This window comes from Epinephelus moara, chromosome 13 (assembly GCF_006386435.1).
Source record: "Epinephelus moara isolate mb chromosome 13, YSFRI_EMoa_1.0, whole genome shotgun sequence".
NCBI classification, from domain to species: Eukaryota; Metazoa; Chordata; class Actinopteri; order Perciformes; family Serranidae; genus Epinephelus; species Epinephelus moara.
In genome coordinates, this window is record NC_065518.1 from 28,523,610 (window position 1) to 28,540,956 (window position 17,347).

Sequence of the window (17,347 nt, forward strand, 5' to 3'; positions counted from 1 at the left end):
TGAATATTTGCTAACATATAGATCCTCTGTATTGTTCTGTGTGATTGTGTAAACTACACAACTCCCAGAGGCCCAACTGAAATTCCTGATGTCTCTCTCTGGCCTCATTTGTTTACACGAGCATAATTACAGCCATGTGAGAGAGAAAACGGAAATGAGAGCGTATGAGAGACAGAGAGGGAGAGAGAGAAGAACTGGGGTGATTTAACGGGTGAGGAAGGCCCCACAACATCTGACAGAGATTGTCTTTCTCAATCTGCAGTGTTTTACTCCTGGGTTTCTTTGTCTTTGACCCCATTTACACCTCATATTACCATGCAATGTGGATCAGGACATCTTGTCTGGATTAGGGAAAAGGCATGTTAATGCAAGGTGTAAATGCATGCAGAACACATTGCAATCAGAATGATATTTGATCGACTACGCCACATCTGGAGGTCGTTTGGAATGCATTGTGATCAGATCTCAGCCAGGTGTGAATACAACCTGTACAATTTCAAGGAAAGCATCAACCCCGCATTGTTTCCCTTAATCTGGGACACATGTGTTTTTTGACTAGTCCACGAGCTCCAAGTAATGCATAATAAGATCTGACTACAACACATGCAGAAGAGATAAGACAGCACTTATTAATGCCAGGTGAAAATGCAAAGGCCCGTGATCAAATGTCATTGTCTAGACATATCCAGATACATTCCTAAAACATTTAGAGTTGAGACTGAATAACAATGATAGTTCTGAGGAGAGAAATACAATAATTTAGAGGCTGAGATGATCTGATCCTAGTGACTACAGCGTTATTAACCATTTTAATTGTTCTGTTAAGGCACTGGCTCTTACAAAGTCTTCAGTAACGTGAGCCAAAATATTGGATATTATAATTAAATCAACATTAACCAAAGTGCTTTTGTTGCCTTAATTTAACAACAGAAGAGACTCAGGATACAAAACCCGCACTCTTGGGTCAAAGTCCGTCACTTTGTATGCCCACTAGGGATGTAAATGGTTAACCACCAAGAATTTTCTTGACTGATTGTGTATGTCAGTCTATAGGTTAATTCTGCTACTCTTCAGGTTATTGTACTGCGCAGACAGCAAGCTAGCCACATTAACATGCAGAACCATAGTGGCCAGCACCCACCCTTCCAGTGGCCAGGTCTTGTGAGGGCCAGTAACCCCTTTATCTCCTCCAACCCTGGCATTATATACCTTTGGTTAACACCTTATATTGAAAACCAGATGTAGTCACAAGTGTATTCTTCTGCTAACTTCGCCAAGTCCGTCTGTAACTCTTCCCATCATCTCAGTTTGGGCCGTCTGAATGCGTTTACCATGAGTGTCAGTATGTGGGTGCATACAGTTGTAACATCAACTGATTTGACCACAGAGATGCGAGTGACGGCTGGCGTGACCGCAATTTATTTTTAGAACATGCAACCAGGCACTCGTGGGCATTGTCTTGGCTACCCTTGCTAAGGCATATACTAATATTTGATAGCCAGCCCAGCAATGAAAGCACTTTGTAGAATATGTACCCAGTGTAAATAGAGTGTGCTTTGTTTGAATATGCAGTGTAAATACAGTGCGCTCCTGTGGATAGAATCAGCTGGTTTTAATTGAGTTCTGTGTTTGAACACTGTTGACTGTTTTGCAATCTTGTAAATAATTCTAAAAGTAGGCTATGAAGTCAAGTCAGGTGTCAGTTATTATATTAGTTAATTAAACGTGGAATTTTTGCTTTCTGTACACATGAGAAGTAAAACCTTGGATAATCAGTCTTATCATATCACATATGAGCCTACCACGAACAAAACAAATTAAGTGATTGTGTTTTTGTTTGTTTTTTTAATTAATGGCTTGTTCGTTGACAAAAGTGTGTCAATTCAAATTTGGTGTATCAAATGGGGGCTGCTTGACTGCAAATTCCCAGGCTGCTTTGTGTTGCCAGTCCACCACTGGGTTGAGGGTTTACCGTGGGAATGGCCCCTAACCCTAACCCTAACCCTGTATTAGTTTGCATTGAGCCCTCACTTTCTATCACTCTTCCACTTCTTTCTTCCAGACACTGTATCAAGAATCAGGTTTTCACAGTGCAGTTTCCTTCACATGAGATGATTTTCCAGGTCTTGAGGTGTGTGTGTTGTGCTTGAGGCTATTGTGCTGTGTTTTTGGCATGTGCGATTTTGTATAAAGTTATATAACGCAAGTAAAGTAAGTGACACGAGTATTGTGTTTGTTTGTTTGTGTGTGAGTGTGCATGTGTGTGTGTTTGTAGGCGTTTAGAAGGAGTTTGAAGCCTGGCCAGGTTTCATGAGGTTACTTTCGGTCCCTGACCCAGTGCCTATAAACACATCCAGATGCCATCCTCAGCACACACACAGAAACACAGGAGGTTTTATAGCTTTCTAGTCTTTGTTCAGTCCTTACTTTTCCTGACTCCTCTCCTCTGTCTGCACTCACTCCTCCCTTTTGCTCCCTCCTTCTTTTTATTGTGATTCTGTTCATTCTTCACCTTCATCTCTTCCTATTATTTCTATTTCCTCCTACTCTTTCCCTCTTCTTCCACTGCACGTCCTCCTTTTAACTTCCCTCAGTCTTTTTACCATATCTCTCTATCTCATTCTTTCTCCTTATATCCTCCTCCTTGTCTGACTCCTCTTAAGTCTTTTCTCCTGTCCCTCTCTCTGAAGTGCTCTTTCCTAGTTTGAGTAACATGGATCCTTCTCGTCTCCAGACAGGCTGCTGAAAACTTTACTGAGACGCTTAATTGATTGCAAGCCAATACATCCAATAGACACAAGGATCACTAAGCCTCTGTTTGTCTCTGTAACTTTGTCCACATGGAGGAGAGACTGGGCTTCAATTTCCATACATCCTCCAGCCAAGTTTTCTGCTGGAGTTTTACAGTGTGTACCCCTTGCGACTGCCACTGTAGGAATTAGGTTGAGACTTACCTGTTGTGTGCACTGCTGCACAAGTTTAAAATCATCTGTCTTCTGCACTAGGTAGGGTGGATGTATCACAGATGCCATTATTGTTTCCATATTCCTCAATCCGTACATCGCTATCTTTCTCTGATGGATAGAGATCAACCCTTTTATACTGAATATCATCTGCTAAAAGTTTGTGTTTGAGGAAAACAGCCCCTTTAAGAAATCGTATTTCAGCTCTGTTGAGTTTGACAGCTTTTAGATCAAGTTGGCCCATTTTCCAGCCCACACGCACACACACACACACACACACACAATAGATCTGGCATTATGTATCATCCAACTGCAAATAAGGTTGTGGAGTTCAGACTGTGTCTTGAAGAGAATTTGACAAGATAAAATATCCGCCCAGATGATTAACTGACGGAGAGAGAAAGATGGGGAGCATACACTAACACACTTACAATTAATCAAACTTCAAGCACAACCTAATTTTAAAGGCCAGTCAATGTCTCTGCCGGCAATACTCACACATGATTTGCTTACTAATGAGGAATTATGCTGGATATAGATGGGTATTTCTGACGGACAAGGATATTTTGTCATCTTGTCACGAAGGTGGAGTGTCTGCAGCTGAGCGTTTGCATATGCCTGGGTCTGGAACTTTGATTCTGCCCACTCCGAGTTGACTTATTTGCCTGGCATTGTTTCTTGGTTAAAATAAAATATGTCTTACGCCAATGTCAAGCTGTTGTTGAGCGATATCAAGCATAACCAATGAGGAAATAACAACAGCGGTGAGCACTATAAACAAGGTAGTTGTTGCTATCGGGGCTGTTCTTAATCAACATGTATTCTCAATATTGCCCAACATTGAAGTTTGCTTTATCTTTGCTCAGCTTCACTCCTAAAAATTGGTCGTTGCCCCCAGAGCCTAAATCATCATCAGACCAATACCCGATGGCTTCAGAGGTTGCTGTAATACTTCTCAATGGCAAATTAAGCTTTTAATTTTGCTTCCAGAGAACTGAATATTGACAAGATAGCACAAGACGTGTTACTCTGGGGTTGGCTCACTGGATGAGACTCTTTACCACACACACTCACATACATGTACAGTATGAACTGCTGTGACCTGACTCCTGCGATATAAACCGGCCTCTTGAGTAGACAGACCATAACAGACTCTATATCCACACACGTGTCCTTCAAACACAGACGTTGTTACCCTGCAACCCATCAGTGTGTATGGAACTACAGGGCCTGAACCCTCACTGTCCATGACACATAACAGAGCCCCTCTGTCTGTCTCCTATCTCTTAAACGCACAAATAAGTTCACACAAACACTCTGCTGTTTGGGAAACAGTGCACACATGTTCTCGCTTTGAGGGCAGCAGAGAGAGGCAAGTGCAGCGAATGTAAATGTGTGCACGACACAGATGGAAGGATAAAAAGATGATTAAATAGAGTGTTGGATAGGGATGACAGTGTAAGGACTTGCAGGCGAAAGGATAGAGGGGGTGATGGGTGGAAGAGAGGAGGCGGACGGGTTGGACGAGTATGGAGAGGGTGTCTGCTTTATCTCTCCGCGCAGTTTAAGAGCGTTACCATTTATGGTGGAGCTGATGGAATAGTTGTGTGTCTGCCAACTATGTGACACAGCCCATAGTCTATTTACTTGAGAAGGTCAACCTCTCTCTTACTTTACATAAGAAACTTCCCTCTGTCTGTATGGCCACCCGTCTCTGTCTTTCCTGCATCCTTTTCCTGAGGCTCTCCTGTCAGTCTTTCCACTCCCTCGATGTACGCTGTTGATGCCAAAATAGCTTGAGTAGAAGTTAAGAGGCGTAGAAAAGACAGGGATGTCAAGGGAGACGTGGTAAAATGCATGGTTCCTGTTTTGGAAATCGTTGTTGCTGTTATAGTGGAAGCTTTTTAGCACTGACATGAATATTGATTCAGCGTGTAGCTGTTACATGGGCCCAAAGTGATCTGAAGTCACTTTTGGGTCACTTAGTCTACATTTCCCACAGGCGACATTTTGACTTCATTAACCTTGAAAAGTTATTCGCTTGGAAAAGAAAGTTGCTGCTCAACAGTGATACGTGTTGGTGTTTGAACAGTATGTATGGTTTGATCTTGTTTTGTCACTTTATGAGGATAGAAAGGGAAGGTTCACTTTGAGAGGGGCATATTTAAGGGTCAAGAGCTCGAGATTGTTAAGGGGTGAGTGTAACTCACCCCAAGTGAATGCAGCTAAAACACACTGTGCAACAAATGCTGAGCCCATTTCAAAAAAATTGGCATGCAGCTGTGGTTTGACCACTTTTACTTGCTCTGTTACTTGCAGCAAAAACAGCCATGAACTAGTTTTTCAATTTGTTTCCTGCTAATCACAGCCAACCTTTAAAGGGACAGTTCACCAAAGATTCAAAAAAACTTATTTTTCCTCTCAGCATAGTGTTATTTATCAATATTGATTGTTTTGGTGTGAGTGTTGGGGATATCGGCCATAGAGATGTCTGCCTTCTCTGGAATATAAAGGAACTATATGGCACTCTGCTTGTGGTGCTCAAGGTACCAAAAAATACATTCAGAAATGTCAGTGTCTCTTTCCAGAAATTGGTGGCACTAGGTACACTGTCAGTAGATGCACACTACCTTCTGCAGCGAAATGCGTTGGGTGAGTGTAGTTTGGTTGAAAGAAAATAGTTCCTACATGAAACTGCTCACAAGGTCTGTGGATTATCTTGTAACTGGGATCACAGTTTCTGGAAAGAGACATTGCTAAGAAGGAATGTGAAATTTATCAAATGTATTGTGTCGGTGCTTTGAGCATGACAAGCTGAGTGCCATCTAGTTCCTTTATATCTGGAGACAGAAGACATCTTTACATACAATATGTCCGACACTCGATAACTTACACCAAAACAAACAAGGCTGATGAGCAGAACTACAGGTAAGAGGGAAAAATGTACTTTTGATTTTGGGGTTGAACTGTCCTCTTATAAATAAACTGCAAGCTCCAAAATTAGACTGAAATTATGTGTGGTCTTCCACTTTGTAGTGCATACCTATGAATGCAGCTCTGAGACAGCCATTAGGCGTGATACATCAAGAGAAAATATCCTTTGAAATTAATGAAAGCTGTTTCACCACCTGCAACAATTTGTCATATACCGGACAGTGGAATCATAATATGCCTTTTACCATTTCATGTCTCAGTGGCAGATGTTAGTCTTCTTAATATTGAAATGAAATTAAAAAAAAAAAAGTTATTTTCTGTTTTATATCTTATTTTATTATATAGCAGTTATTCTGTTTCACAAGCTAGCAGGTTTGTAAGGCTGTATTAGGCATGGTAGTGCCGATGCAATACATGTTATTATGCTCAAAAAAAATTACTACACTCACTGTCTTAGTTCAGCCTGCTAACATTTGCTGATTAGTGTAAATGTATTTTACATAAAACAGAAAGTACAGCTGAGGTTGACAAGAATGTGATTAATTTTATGAATTTGGTCAAAAAGCAATGTTTTGCATGTATGGGTATGGAAGCCCATTTCTGCCAGTGTGATGAAACAAGAAAAGATCCTGTTAAGTCATAATAATGAGAAACTTTCTGAGAATAATGACTTAGTATCTCAAAAAATGAGAACTTTTCAAAAAAAATATGTTAGTTTCTCAAAAAATGAGAACTTTCTCAAATTAATGAATTTGTATTGTTTCTCAACACTTAATTTCATATTTTTTTAATTCTGTTTTCATACGTTTCTCATTATTTTGAGGTATTTACTCATTATTTTGAGATATTAAGTCATTATTTTGAGATATAGGTAGGCCATTATTATGAGATAAGGAGGCCATTATTTTGAGATGCTAAGTCATTATTTTTGAGATTTTAAATCATTATATTGAGACAAGCAAGTCATTCTTTTGAGATACTAAGTCATTATCTCTAGATTAGTACGTCATTTTTCTGAGATACTTAGTCATCAATTTGATAAAGTTTTTCATTATAATGACTTAATATGATCTTTTTTTATGACACTGGCAGCAAGTGGCTTCCATAGAGTTGAAAGAGAGATCCCCCTCTATCCAAAAGCTGGGGGTGTAACAGTAGCTATAGACAGAAAAAGGTAACAGAAAGCTTGAAGACTTGTGAGGGGCAGGGATTCTATAACAGATACGTCACTGAGGTCATTATGATTTGATTGAATGTTGTTATAAACAGGAATGTCTGCTTATATTCCTGAAGTTCGGCCCCCTGAACATTAACACACCTTGACAGTTAAAGTTGTGAGGTAGGATTAGGTTTAGTTATTGTAAGGACTGACACTAACATTAGTTTAAAGTTACAGCTTGTTTCATTTTTATAGGTTATAGAATTAATGTACAGTGGTCTGTGTGTTTGAAGGTCTCCTGATACATTCTGATGCTTTATCATGCACACACACATTAGTTTCTCTCCTTTCCAAACCCGGAGAGACAGTGGAAAGACCCTTTTGTTGTGCTACTTGCTCCAACCAGAGACAATATTTATTCAGCTTTTATCCTGCCCTGCCTGAGGAATGCAGAGTTGGCATCTGAAGACACTGGCCTCCCTCCAAGAAAGGCCTAAGAAAAGTGTTTTTCTAATTTGTACAATGGTGAGGCATAGAAGGCAAAACAACAGCTCTTAATCCTGGTTTATAGAGGGAGGGCTTTTCCAACCCCGAAGGCCATGAAATCAAAAAGGGAGAATCAATGAAGTGATCAAATAATGGATTCAGTTATTTCCTGGTTCAGTGAGATGTCAAATAACATGCTGCCTGTATTCAGCAAGTTATCCTCTCCTGCCCTTGCTCTTAATCTACCATTTTATCCCCTTTGCATTGTCTCATCAAGTACTGGTTTGTATGGTGGTATATACGCTAAAATAATAATTTAAAATAGAGGGCCGAGTGTGTTTGGAATAACAATTTACAAAATAAACAACCTACAGTTCATTTGGAAAATGTTGAAAATGGCAGAAAAGGAGTCTGTGTGGCCAAAACAGAAGTTTTCAAAACTCTTTGGAACTGATACTGATCTTTTGCAATTTTGTATTGTGTGCAGTCGCACTACTCACTCAAACTACGTAAAAGTAACTTAAACAAAGGTAAATTATAGAACAATGTTAGGGTTTTTTGGTAGATCAATTAAAACATATCAATACTTGGCATCCAGTTCAAATTTTATGTGCAGTTTGCTCCTAGGAATTGTGTTGAAGTGGCTGTTTCCAAAAGCACATATGCCATAGAAACAGTTTATGCTTTATTTTTGAGTTAGGTTCACATTAAATGAAACAAGTTTCCTTAACGTTGAGCATAAATTAATTTAATTTAATTCCTTTAAATGCATTATTTAGTTCATTGTTCATAATTAACAGGCAGTGAGATTATTACATTTCTATTAAAAGATACTAGTATTGTTTGCAAAATAAAATGTTACATTCCAGTCTACAAACATCAGTCATATAAAGTTCCTGCAGTCCAAAGCGAGTGACTACTCCTAATTTGGTAGTTTTGTGCGGTGTTGAATATGCTTAGGTAACCATTAAAAACAGAATGTATGTGATTTAAAAACAACAAGGTCCCTAAAATTGATCCCTGTGGAACGCCAGGTTCAAGGCAATGGTTTGACATATGGGAAAATGACCTTGTTCGCTTTCTGGTGTAGAGTTAGATAAGAAGATCAATACCACTCTGATGTCTGTCCATTAAAGAAAAAGCTTGTATTTGACACTTTGGTCTAAAGCTAACAAATTAAAATGTACTCATATGTTTATTCCATACAGAAACCCAAGCATAAAAATGCAATTTGGCATTGTATGGAGAGTTATATGCTGGATATTTTCTTGGCTGCCAACAAGTCCCAGCTGGCCAAGGAATCGGTTTTTGAACGGATTAAACTAGTGAGATATTTGTTAAGTAAGTGTTAATAAGTAAGCTTTACAGGTTCTGTTTGTTACCTTTGGAAAGCCAGTCCAGTCTTTTTGCTATGTTACAATAACTGGCTGCTGACTCAAGCTTTATGTTTACTGGGTGAGAGAGGTATTGATCTTCTCATCAAATTCTCAACTAAAAAAAAAAGCCAATTACCATATTTACCAAAATGCCAACCAATGTTTTAAATGTGTGCTGAGTTAATTCTGGGGTGACAAATTGACTTTGACCATGAAGAGAACTGTGGCAACTGTGGGCCCCACCTTGCCTCTTTAGCTTTTGTAGCAGTACATTATGGTCAAGCATTTACAGTGCTTTCGAAAGATCCAAAAACCACAGTAAATTCCCTATTATTATTGTTATTATTATTATTATTATTATCCCTGTGTAGTTCTTTCATCAAGTATGTTAAGGAGTTTATGCAGAGTTTCACGTCATTCAGTCATCTGAGACAAAATATCCTCATCACTGTTATTGAATCACAACCAACCACCCATAATGGTGAGTGTATCATTCTCCATTTCATACTTGGAATTTCCTCTTCTGTAGCACGCCTAAGCAAACCACTTGATTAAACTAACACACACACACACACACACACACACACACACACACACACACACTCACCAGACATGGAGCTGCATCATTGACAGTCTGGGGCTGAGCAGATCGCAGCATCCCGTTTAGATTAGATCACATCAGATTAGGTGACATTACATTAGCGCTAACCAGATTACACTATTCCTCATCTAACACTCTTTACCTCCTAATGCGGCTGCAGCCTCATTACCCAGGACACAGTCATCGAAGGAAGCAATTAGAAAAGCACGAGCATCTTTCTAACTTACACGCTCCTGCACGTGGACAGATTTATCTCCCTCTAGATAGTGCGTACACCTCGGTGGTCATTTGATGATTAAAAAATTTCTCCTGTTTGATAAGCTAATAGCTGTGAACCTTTGCTAGCATTCATGGGGGGTTCTGGGTGTATTTTTCTACCTCTGTGTCTTTTGTGTGTTCCTATGTGCATTTCTGTGTGTGAGAAAGGCTTTTATGGTCTCTTTCTCTTGCAGTATTCTTGCATGATGTCTGAGGAATGTCTAATATACAAGCTGGAACAATAGCATAGCAGAAACAGTGGGGGAAAAATAATGACGTGAACCTCAAGGCCAGATGTCTGCAGTCCAAGTCTCACCTCATAAAAACTGTACTTCTTGTTCTGGCTTATCAATCGCATCTATTATAAAGCTGTGTGTGGATGTGTGTGTCTGCACGCAAGTGTGAGTCTGTGCAGAGCTTTGTGCATACAGTATGTGTGCATACATGGTAATGGTTAGAGCTCATGGTGTCGGTTTATGTGTGTGACCTCGATGTACGAGTACACATAGCTATTAGTGTAACTTTGGGGCACACCTCTGTGCATTTGTGGTATTACCCCAGTCTGTTCACGAGTGTGTGTGTGTTCCTACATAGCTGTGTGTGAGGGCATTCATCTGAAAGGACACACAAACATCCAAGTGCGCTCGCATTTGTTTACCGTTTGAACTTTACTTAAACGCACAATTCGTGCGTGCGTGTATGAAGGATTTGCCGCCGCGCCTGTCAGTGTACAAATGAATGGACACAATAAAGCGATGGGATCAAACGAATAGATTTGTCTGTGTCTGTGAACCCAGAGACAGACACAAGAGACACAGACAATGAAAAAGAGGTGAGATGAAACAGAGAAAAGCTTGTTTTTCATGGAACGGGCTGTGGGCATATTATTCTTTTTTAACAAGGAGGCAGGAGGGGAAAGACATCGCCCTCTTCTCTGTATGTATTTTCTACACTGGCCATTTAACATTGCACATGTATTGCAGGATAGTGCTTCCACTAACATGCTTAACAAGTTACATGATGAAATACACTTCATTTATATTTTTCCTGCCACAAATCCCTTTTCAGCTCCTCCACTCTGATTCTCCAATTACTTCTCCTCATTATTAGTTGCTGTCATCTCATTTAACAGGCAAGCTTGGAAGAGCAATAATAACACATTTGAATTTGTTGGAGATGGATATATTCTTTGATTTACTGAACATGAGGATGACAAGAATAATGGGTGTTGACGCTAATATGCTGATCACAGCTGAGTTGAATTATGATTTTAAAGGAAGGGTGGCAGCTGCAGAAGTCATGTAAAATGTCTAACTAAAATGGAAGGAGTCTGTCTGTCTCTATGTCTGTCCTTCAATTTTCACAACCATTCATCCTTTTAACTGTTCGACTTCATACTTGGTGGGTGTATTGCAGAGGATCCAAGGAGGTGCAGTGTCAAGTGTGAGCTCTTAAGATGTACAATACATATTAATAGCACATTTTGCATTTATTGTGTTTATTGAGAGGGGACCCCTATTGACTGTTACACCGTCAAACAGCAAGCTGAGTGCGTGAATTTACATTTTCTTGGATGGCAAAGACACAACCCACTTTGCTCTGCCTTACTGTGCCTTCGATTGGCTTACCCTGATATTTGTACCTTAATCCTAACTAGTCTCACTGCTCTTACCTAAATCTAACCAATCCTATCAATGAAGGCCACAAGTACCAGCCATCAGAGGGAAAGTAGGGCAAGTCATGCCTTCGCTATACTAGGAAACACAACTTTGCACCAGGTATAGCTAGCTCTGCATCATTTGCTATGGTACATTCAAGAACAGGTAAAGAAAGAGAGACCAGAGATGTTATGTTGTGGCAAACTCAAACATTTCAAGCATCAGTGATACAGCTTTCAGAATCAACGCTTTTGTTCCAGCATTAAGCTGAGCTTTGACTTCATTAAGGCCAGTAAATGTTTGTGGGAGCTTTTGCACCTAAATGACACATATACTCTAGCATATCATGGCAGGTGTATTACTCAAGAGCCAAGGAAGGGCAGTATCAAGTGTAAAGTTGTTTAGATGAGGAGTTCTTGAGAAAACTGTAAGCAGCAATGGTGGAGGCCAAGCATCCACCCATTATGAACAGGCACATTTTGTAAGGGTGCTGCACTAGTAGTAAAATAGGTGTGTAGTTTTTTTGGAACAATGAAGAATCCGTAATGGTATTTCGAATTGTACCATAAATTACTTTTGTTGCAGTAGGGTGCCAGCCAGCCCTTGTTCATTTCATTCTGACTTTTGCCCCCTAATCCTTAAAAATACACAGCATTACCTGCACAATGCACAGAAATTGGCAGAAACAGGAGGTGCATTGGCCCATAGCTCCTGTTTGCCCCAGGGCTCCTGGTGGGTTAATCCAGCTTTGTCAGGTTGGATAGCTGGGCATAGAAATTGTCTTAGTTTGTCTCCCTACCAACAGTCAGCGCTGGTTTCTTTTTACCATGACCACAATCCTTACCAATATGTTTAATGACTTAAATCTAACAAAACTTCAACCATAAGAGTGGCGGATCCGATGATGTATATTTTCCATGAAGGTCATTTTGGAAAGCAGTTACAGGCTATTAAGTCAGTTGGGTATGAGGATTGTCAAAAGTAGCAACGACAACAAGTGTGGTTATCATAAGCTTCAGGCTCTCAGTTATGGTGCAATATTACATCTTGGTGTTGCTGGACATTCTTTCCCGCCTCAGGGCCTGCTGCTGCATGTTAGCCTTGTGGGAGTAATGACTTAATACTCAGCAATGACTTGTAAGTGTTGACTTTTTTAAACTCAGAGATGCTGTCAGGATGCTCTCATTGAAGTTTTCTGTAGACAGTGGTTGGTTTTGACTGTGATTAAACTGAACACAGATGCACACAGTGAATGACCCATTTCAAGTTTCAACCACAAAATTTCATGAAGTTTTGCAAGTAATTAGAGAGTCACTCAACATGAGGCTGAAAAGCATTGTTTCACTGCCCTGTTTGGTTGAAAGTTTAAACTCTGCTGCACCTCTGTCCATACGTTGCCTCACTGGAGGGTTTGGTTGCGTGTGATCCAACATATGTTCTTCTTCACCTGTACAAAGTATTGTCATAGTGTACTGTAGCACCCTGGAGTACACTACCACATTACTGCAGCAAGGTGAGAAGTTAAAGAACAGGCTCTGCTTTCGGGTGGTGGGTTTATGATAATATCGATTCCACTCTCATGTTGTCCGTTAAAGAGCTGTATACAACATTCAGAGCATTAATTTAACAGTGAACCACTATTTACTAGTAAGGTAAGACATAGGTGAGTAATGGTGCCCTGAGTTGAGAATGAAGTCACGCTACTCTTCTGTGTTTTGTAATGCAAGCCTCTCTGTTCTTTGTTGTGGTAGAATTCTGGCGCACATGCATGTTAGTGCCATAGACTGTATAAAATCATGGACGTAGCCACTATGACATCACCCATTACTCTTGCATTTTGAAACCTTAAGTTCAGCCATCTTGAATTCAGAAATGACCATATTTGGATTAGAGTGTGGAGATAACACTAGCTGCTAGCTTGGTGTATTTACAGCTGTGGTAACTGTAGTAGTACTAATGCTAATAGTTATTTTTGTAAGCAAAAAACAAGCCTAAAACCAGTGAAACAAAATGTTCTTGCTGGAAAAACTTAACATCTGATGCCTTAGATGGATTTCAGTGCAACCAAACACTAGACCAGACTTTTTAAGCCAACCAAAATGTGTATTCACTTTCATGACCTGAAAAGACACTGAAATAGCGACAGCTACAGCTTCGCCTATAGGCCCATTCTGTGAATCTGGAGTTATGCCATGGTTATGTTAACTAACCAACATTGTTGCCGTAGTAGCGACTTGTCAGTGGATGGCACCCACCTGTCACTCAAAGCAGCCGCGGCCTTAAATATGCGAAACGTTAAGCCTTAATAACATTTACAGAAGTGAAAATGAATCCCCTATACAGCTGTTATGAGTGAGGACATTAGCTATAGAGACAAAACTGTTTTTGCACCAGGCTAAACATTTTTATTTCTGCTGTAAAGCTGGGCATTTTAACATGGGGGTCTATGGGAATCGACTAGCTTCTGGAGCCATCCTCTAATGGCCATTAGAGGAACTGCGTCTTTTGGCAATTCCGCAATGGCTTCCTTTTCACAGCCCTGGAGGCTGCTGCTTGGTTAGTGCATGCAAGTCTCTGTGAGTGTGTCGCACTGGCTAGCAAATTACCACCATTCTGCAGTGCTCTCATTCGGCAGTTACCACCGATATTGAGATGGTATTGTCACAGAAGCATAGCACCCACCGTCCAGTTTCCCCCCAGTTTAACACCATTAGGTCAGCATTGTTGCTGTGGCTAGCACTGTTTTTTTGAGTTAGCATTGTTAGCTATATACGTTCAGTCATGTTGAGAACCGGCCTATCCCAGCCCAGACGGAACCATATTTAGCTCTGAATGTCCTATACAGCTCCTTTAAGTATGAAACTTCACATGCAGCTGGCTAGCTTAGCTTAGGATAAAAACTGAAAATGAGGAAATCCACCTTCCAAGAGCTCTAAATCTCAATAATTAACTTTTCATATTGTTTGTTTGAAAGACATACAAACCAAAGTGTAAAAAAATACTTTACTGTATGTGCCTGATTACTATGCTAAGCTAAGCTAGCCAGCTGCAGGATGTAGCCTTGATTTAATGGACATATATGAATAGCATTAATCTTCTCATCTAACTCTCTGCCTGAATGGCAATAAGCATTACTCAAAAAATCATTTTTCACTGAACTATTGGTGCCATATTTCCTTTGTGAAAGAGAAATAAGGCTCCACTGCCAAACTTGTGTCTAGACGTGCTGAACCAGACAAAAGCTCAGCATGAATTTATTTTAAATGTTTATTGCTTTAAAACAGGGATACTGGAGCAGTCATTTTCCCATATGATCTAAAAGCAGTGTTACGCAGGGTTCACACTGGACACAGATCACACTGATTTGTTAATTGTAGCAAAGTCGCCAGTCAGCAGTCGCCGGGCCATTCACACCAGAAATGCATTGTTCTGCGCTGGTCAGCAAGCGACTCTGCTCTTTGCTCTGTTTAAATCACATGTAGAGCTCTCTCTCTGTCTGATGGTGTGTCAGTGAGTTGGTTGTTTGTGTGTGTGTGTGTGTGTGTGTGTGTGTGTGTGTAGCTCTGCTTATCTTTCTTGCTCTCTAGACACAACTGACAATAACAGGGAAGCTTGAGATGCATATTCTGTCGTTTAGCATTGTCAAGTCATTTATATCATATTTAATACACACTTTATATCCTTGAAATAGATTATCGGTGTGTTTTCTTGCCATCTTCACTTACAGCTCGAGACAAAAATAGACCAGACGCTGAAACTATCGCTGCAGATCGCGAGCAGACCAGAGTGCTCGCTGCCGCAACGCATCCAGTGTGAACAGCCCAATCAGTTAACATGGGCAACGAAAGCAAGCAGGCAGCACTCCACAGAAAATCGGCACACTTCGCAGCGCTTCTGCATCCAGTGTGAACTCGGCAGTACAACACAAGTGACAATATTTCATAATAGCCATCTGACTTTGTGTCACTGTTGCTTTAGTGCTCTAGACAAAGTGGTGCCGTAATGCAGCACGAGGAGCTGTTATTCAAGTGACGATGTTAATCTCTGTATTCCTTTCTCTGTGTATTCATGCTAGTGTTGAGTAATCGCCGCTTAAACAGTCATGGTGTATAGTGATTAGTGGCAGCCCACCAGGACTGGCTTAATGACACACTGTGTTTACATTACATTACATTACCTCCCAGTTCAGCCTGGGGATAACGTTTCTGCTGGGATGGCGACTCTATTTATACACACAGAGGGATATTGAGACTGTGAGATATAGGCAGTCACAATCACGTATGTGCACACATTCGCTTACACTTTTATGGTGAACATGCAAACACAGATCAGGCCCTCAACACCTTCCATTCTCTGTGCCATGTCAGTGTAATGTGTGTGTATGACACCGTGTTAGAGTTGTGTAAACTGTTTATTGCATGGAGATGAAAGGCCTCATGAAGCTTGTCTGGGGTGTTACTCAGCCCACAGACACATAACAGCATTCCCACCGGCTCTTTTCTCCTCGCCGATAATTACAGATACTCGCTATAGATGTCTGATTTACATACTGTGTCATATTTGGATGTGCCGCGCCTTTTATCTTTCGGCTCATGTTCTTTCTCTTGTCTGTCTGCATCGCCTGTTTTCCTCTGTTTTTCTGGCACACATACACATACTGTACACACAGCAGTTTGTTTGATCTAGATGTGAGTGGCAGCCCAATTCTCTGATGAGCTTTGAGCAGATGTCCCAGGCATATTCAGCAGCAGCATTGTGATCAGTGTGTGTACTGGGGCAAGAGAAAGGTTGAGTGTGCGTATTGTGTCTGAATGTGAAAGGACAGATTTGTCACATTTGAACTGAATTCAGCCATCGGCATATTTGCTTTCCACAGCAGGTGTTGTTGCTGTAGTCATATAAAGGGTTTGCTATTAAACATGCACATCCAAGAAGAATTTCAAAGTGCTGGCAGTCAAGCTGAAAACAAGACAAATGTCTTAGCTCCTGAATTTTTTACAGTTTGGAGATACAAGGATTATACAGGAATGTGTCACCATACTGCAGTGACGTCTCCTCTCTCTTTGTCTCCTTGTGTCTCTGCCTCCAGCCTGATGAGTTGACCTATGCGTTGGAGATCAGTAACGTTGTGTTCACCAGCCTGTTCTCTCTGGAGATGCTGTTGAAGGTTTTGGTCTACGGGCCCTTCGGCTACATCAAGAACCCCTACAATATCTTCGATGGCATCATCGTGGTGATCAGGTGAGCTGCAGAGCAGGATTAGTTTTTCACAAATCCCTGAAATAAAACAGGGATCCTTTTCCCTCTTCTCTTTTTAAGATAATGCTAATCCAACCAAATTTAACCAAACTCAGCTCTGAAAAACATGATATCACCTTTCCAGTGTGGGGAGTCAATAGAGCAATCAAAAACTGTAAACAGTCTAAAATCGGTGCTGCAGTCTACTGTATAGTCTAGTAGTGCAATGTATGTGTAAATAATGGCTCCTCCATTTCCAAAAAGTACTTTTCTGGATCTTCCAGTTTGTTATCAGGTAATAACTAACTACTTGATTTCCAACATTTAATTCTAACTACAAATACTGTACAGTTTTAATAATTAACGTTGATGTTGGTCTTAATAAAAAAAAAAAGTTATAATAAGAGCTAAGGAACTATAAAGTTACTAGCTAGCTGGTGAATATAGTGGTGCAATTTTTCCCTCAGAAGTGGGTGGAGACCAAAACAGAGCTCAACGGAGAGTGAATTTGGGACTTACATTCATTTGGTGACCAGAGTCACAACTCCAAAAAAAAGTTAAAAAAAATATTTCACCCCATGTTACGCTGTATTCATGAAGAAAACAATGTTTTGCATGCCTCCATTGAACAAAGAATTCAAAAACCGAGGTAATTCTTGCCAGATTGAAGTGAA

The 17,347-nt window shown here is 40.4% G+C and overlaps 1 protein-coding gene across 1 annotated transcript in view; it reads left to right on the forward strand.

Moving 5' to 3' along the window:
* cacna1g (calcium channel, voltage-dependent, T type, alpha 1G subunit) overlaps nucleotides 1-17,347 on the forward strand; it is a 210,569-nt gene that overhangs the window by 76,988 nt on the left and 116,234 nt on the right. Inside the window, exon 9 of the mRNA XM_050059547.1 lies at nucleotides 16,525-16,676. Within this exon, the coding sequence (XP_049915504.1) occupies nucleotides 16,525-16,676 (152 nt within the window). The remainder of the gene's footprint in view (nucleotides 1-16,524; nucleotides 16,677-17,347) is intronic.